Source organism: Gavialis gangeticus, unplaced genomic scaffold (genome assembly GCF_001723915.1).
Source record: "Gavialis gangeticus isolate Ggan-Ray unplaced genomic scaffold, GavGan_comp1, whole genome shotgun sequence".
Classification (NCBI taxonomy): domain Eukaryota; kingdom Metazoa; phylum Chordata; order Crocodylia; family Gavialidae; genus Gavialis; species Gavialis gangeticus.
In genome coordinates, this window is record NW_017729006.1 from 16,775,757 (window position 1) to 16,780,851 (window position 5,095).

General features: G+C 41.4%; 1 protein-coding gene across 2 annotated transcripts in view; it reads right to left on the minus strand.

The window, feature by feature from the left end:
* Window positions 1–5,095, minus strand: part of LIMD1 (LIM domains containing 1) — a 62,267-nt gene that overhangs the window by 38,240 nt on the left and 18,932 nt on the right. Inside the window, exon 2 of one of the 2 annotated variants that reach the window (XM_019508884.1) lies at window positions 2,847–2,948. The exons of the other annotated variant lie outside the window; for it this stretch is intronic. Within the exon in view, the coding sequence (XP_019364429.1) occupies window positions 2,847–2,948 (102 nt within the window). The remainder of the gene's footprint in view (window positions 1–2,846; window positions 2,949–5,095) is intronic. 2 annotated transcript variants of the gene reach the window in all.

Here is a 5,095-nt window from a genome sequence, read left to right on the forward strand (position 1 = left end):
TTATGTATCAGTAAACTGCTGCTAAAAGCAGTGTTTACTGATACATAATGCATTTAATGAGGTTTCCTCATATGTGAATGCAAGATAAGGGGCTTTTTTCCCCCATGCTGATGGGGGGAGGGGAACCTCACCTTGTATTTGAGTAAATATGGGATTACTAAAATGCCATTTCTGCAGCTTTCTAAATGTATTCATGCATTAGAGCTAAAGAGAAGATGCATTCCCTGCTTTCCATTCTAAATATAACAGAGAAAAAAATCCTTACTTTGAAAAAGGGAAGTTCAACTATACAAACATAACAGATGTTTTTTTTACTGCTGCCACTAAGTAGCTACATTTCTAAATATACACTAGTAGCCCTAGGGATGCGAAAGCTGAGGCAGGAGCACCAGTCTAGTGGACAGAGCAAGATATCTGGAATCAAGACACTTGGGGTCCAGCCCCAGCCAGAGCTGTGTTACCACAGGAAGTGACTTGGAGCATATTACTGCAGAATAGTAGAGCCAAGCCAGACCTAGCTTTAACTTAGCTCATAGTGGTCTAACTGCGACTACACACAGCTAAACATAGCCTAACCACCCCTCCTCGCTTAAGGCAGGCTTTGCAGCCCACACTGAGCTATATGCTGCCATGGCTATGCTACTAGCAGTACCTGAACTAGCCAATTAAAAGTTAACTCATATGCGTCTGTTATAGCGTATAGAGGGCAGAGGACACACATGTGCACATGCACGCACACAAAGACATGCGCACACAATCTCTCTGTGCCTCCTTCATTGGTGAAATGGAACACAGATTACTGTGAAATTAGTTTGTTTGAATTTGTAGAACGCCTGAAGAGCCTCCAATGGAAAATCCCACAGAAGTGTAAAGTTGTTATTGTTGTTAGCAGTAGTAAAATGTTTATGCTATATCTTTACTTGGCATAGCATCTTACGGAGGTTATTAGAACAAACAAAAATCATAGTCTCTATCCCTAACCCTTATCCAAAGAGCACAGGTCTCAAGCAGGCAAACATGTAATGTATGGCTTGACCAATGCTTCTCAGCCTCTTTAGATTCAAGGCACCCCTTGTTAAATGCCAGCTTTTAGTTTTCACTCAATTCTTTTGACTACAGAAAAATAATAGAGCAATTTCTGCCTTATAAAGAACTCAGAAAAATCAAGCAGGTCAGAATGTATTTAACAGTCTGGAATCCTATTTGAATGATCTGGGTTTAATCTTGTGAATCATGTTTGCACACCCAACAGCACTAAAATTTCAAGGATACTTTGGGGTGCCACCCAAGGATCTCAAGGCACCTGAGGATACCATGGCACTCTGGTTGAGCATCACTGACCTAGACAAAGCAAGGGAACAGCCAAAGGGTAGGAGAGCATTAAAAACAAAACAACAGGAGTCAGCATATGCAGAGAATGAAGGTGAACTCTAAGGTCAAGTGCATACGGGCTTCCACTCCTATACTTCGAAACAGACAGTGAGGGTAGAGAAGAGGGTTCTGAGGAAGGACAGCAAAGATGCTTGGCACACAGGATGGAAACGGCTAGAAAGAGGAAGGATGTGGGAGATCAAAAGGGCAAACAAGGTGAGGACAGTGGGTAGAGCATAGAGGACAAGGTTTATAAACACAGGGTTTTTTTTACTGTCATCTGCTAACCAATGGCAATGAACAGTTACTTCAATACCCATTATTTTCCAGGGTGCAATATCCATAGGGATTAACATTATAGAGGGCACCTGAGAAGCAAAAAACAAAAATACAGAATAGGTGTTGGGTGGCAGCACTGTAGAGAAGATCTTGGGGTTTTGGTGGATCACAGACTCAGCCTTACTCCGGAAAGTGATGCAGCTGCAAAAAAAGCCAAATGTCCTTGTTGTGGCAGGACAGTGACAGTGCCTTCATCCTGTTGCTTTACACCTTTACTGAGGACATTTGCTATTTCAGACACTGGCCTGGTAGCTGTATGTGAGAGTTGTTTGCGAAGTTTTTAAGAACAGGTTAGACTCATACTTTTCTACAATGGTTAAGATAGGGATGATCTTGCTTTGAGCAGAGGGCTGGAAAAGATGACCTTCCGAGGTCCCTTCCAGCCCTACTTTTCTATGGTTTTATGATTCTATAAGTACAGCCTGTATCCTAACGTCTGACACATCACAAGACAAATTGTAAACACAACTGAAACAAACATAACAGTCAGGCCAGGGACACAGTAACTTGCCAGATGAGCAAAGTGAAGGCAGAAGGCAAATTAGTTCATATCCCCAAAAGGTGCATTTCACTTTACATGTCCTGTGGCTACAAATAACTTAATTCAAGGAGATCTGACAAGTCCCTTATATGCTGACTTCCCAAATCAGGACCTTAGATAGTGAAATCTTTATGCCAGGGAGTATTTCTCAAAGATTTAACGTTTTTAAAGTTAGAAAGGACCACGTCTTGCCTGTTCTGCACACCTCAGGTTCTGAAAATTCACTGTAATTCCTGTATCATGTCTAATATATATGGCAGTTGACTGACCTACTATGATTGCAGAAAAAAGCCATAATAAGTAATACAAAACAACTGCACCTAGAGATAATAGGCACTTACAAATATCCCAGTGGCTTATTTCTGCCCATTGTGCCCTATAGTAGAAGGCAGATATAACCCAAAATATTTCCTCTGAATGAAAAATTGCAACACTTTAGGAGTGTGCATCCTACCAGGTAAATAAACAACTACATCTACCCCGAACCAGAGAATATTTGAAAAGCTACGTGCTGCAGAGGAAGTAAGAGGAAGTAACTCCCACACAGACCATTATTCAGCTAAGGATCTCCCTCACAACACAAAGACACACTTACTGCACGCTCCACAAGTGAAGCAACCATCATGATAGAGATTCCCCATGGCTTGGCAGGCTTGGTTGGCTCCATACACGCCTTTGTTGCATTTTACACAGGTTCCTAAAAATGAAATAAAGAAAAACAAGAGGGGTCAAAAGTAGAATCTTTTAACATGGCAAATCCTTCTACAGGAAAGAGATGCCTTAGCTGCAGGGGCACTCCTGGAACAGAGGCATTTGTATCTCAGTATGCATATGCAGACTCACAAAACTCAGAAGGTAATAATAATAGGCATCACAGCACGTAGGTAAGGTAAACTTCAGCATTAAATACCCTGAATGTTATTGTTGACAAAGGCTGATGCAATCAAATTGACAGACCAGACACCACTGAAAATAACCTGAAAATTTGGCTAGCATGCTCCCGCACTTGCTTCCTGTAGTTATGTCCTCTCTTCCCTGTGACCCCCACCCACACACAACCACAAACACTTGAAAAAGGAAAATCTGTAAGAAACAGGGAGTCTTAGTTGGTTGTTCATTGACAAATGGCTTCCACAACTGTAATTTACAATACTTTCCATGCAGTTCTGACTGCTCCGATTGATTGGGGAAACTAGAATTCCCTTTTTAACTGCTCATTTTAAACCTTAACATTTTAAACCTCTACAACTTCTGATAAGCACAGTAAAACAGCTGGGACTTTCCACTACACCAGTCCTTGGACTGAATTCCATCCCTGTGGACTGCATATCAAGCCCACACTTCTTCCCTCTTGCAGGCACCTCTGGAAGGGAAGTCTCATTGTATTTCCTGCCAGATTTTTTTCTAGGTTCTTTTAATGAAATTCCATCTGGTGGAACAGATGTTTTTGGTAAAAGCAATGAAGTTAGCTAATATGAACTTGATTCTCAGAACAACCTGTAAAATGAAGAAGCAACAATAGGTGCACTCATTGACTTAGCTTCTGGGACTAGAAATCTGAGTCTGTCACCTCTAAGATGACTACAATGATCTGTGGCTAATCAGAGCTGTTGAACAGGGCCACCCCCTCCAACAGCCTGTGTGTGTCACTAGAGAGAAAACATAAAAGTAAAATCAGTAATCAGTGCTTTTAATGTTAAGATGGTGGGGGACACCTTTGGCAAACAAAAGACAATTGCACAGACTAGATGCAAAGACAAAAATCACAAGGAGGAGAGGGAGAGGAAGTAACTCCCACACAGACCATTATTCAGCTGAGGCTGACCAACACAGATCCCAAGTCTCAATCGCTTCAGAAATACCATTCCCATGCATTGCAAGCAAAGAAGGAAGCATGAGACAGTATCCCTCCTACTGGCCAAAGCGGGGGTGGATAAGGAATAAGTTATATCCTTTCATTGGGCTGGAGTAATTTATTTCCACCACCTACATCCTCCCAAAAGAAAGCAAGTGTAGGGGAGGAATCTGTCTCTGAATCACAATGCCTCTCACGGCAGCTCAGATCAACACTGTTCTTTGGGGGCCTGTACATAGCAGTACCATGCAGCCCTAAGAAATACTTTGCTTGTGCATCTACCCAAAGGTTGAAAGAAAAAAAAAACCTGTGCTGTATTATTATTATTATTATTATTACAGTTTATGCTGCATAGTGCTGTGCAGGCAAGCAAAAAACACAATAGGTGCCCACCCCAAAAAGGTTAAACTAAGTCTGGGTCAAAAGTCTACCCCAGCCTAGTATCACACTAGCATGGTTAAGGCACAGTATTCCACAGCTCACGAGAGAGTGACATGGCTTGCATCGCATGCAGCTGCTTTTGACTCCCTAGTGCAACTGGCCAGATATCCTAAGTCCTTCTTAAAATGCTATAATCTGTTTCAGTTTGGAGCAGCATGGCGAGCAGCAATTATATTTGGCTTTGAATCTTCCTGGCCAGATAAACAGACGTTGCTTCATAAACCACAAACGCCTACTGGAGATTTAACTTTGCCCCTTCTCTGCCATTACAGCAAGTGGGCAGCCACATCTGGTTCACACAAAGCACAAATTACATGCTCTTATTCATTTTCAAAGAAATCTATTTTGGATTATAAGATAAAAGGTTGCAATTAAAGTTCATTTCCATGAGGCAGGTAACACAGAGATTCTAGTGAGACCTCCTTCTTCCCCATCTGAAAAGGGGAAGGAGAACTAGAAATCAGGTTTAGAAATTCTACAACTAAATAACAATTTGCATCCTCAATTTTTTTATTACTTTGGGGTATTTAAAAAAAAAAAAAAAAAAA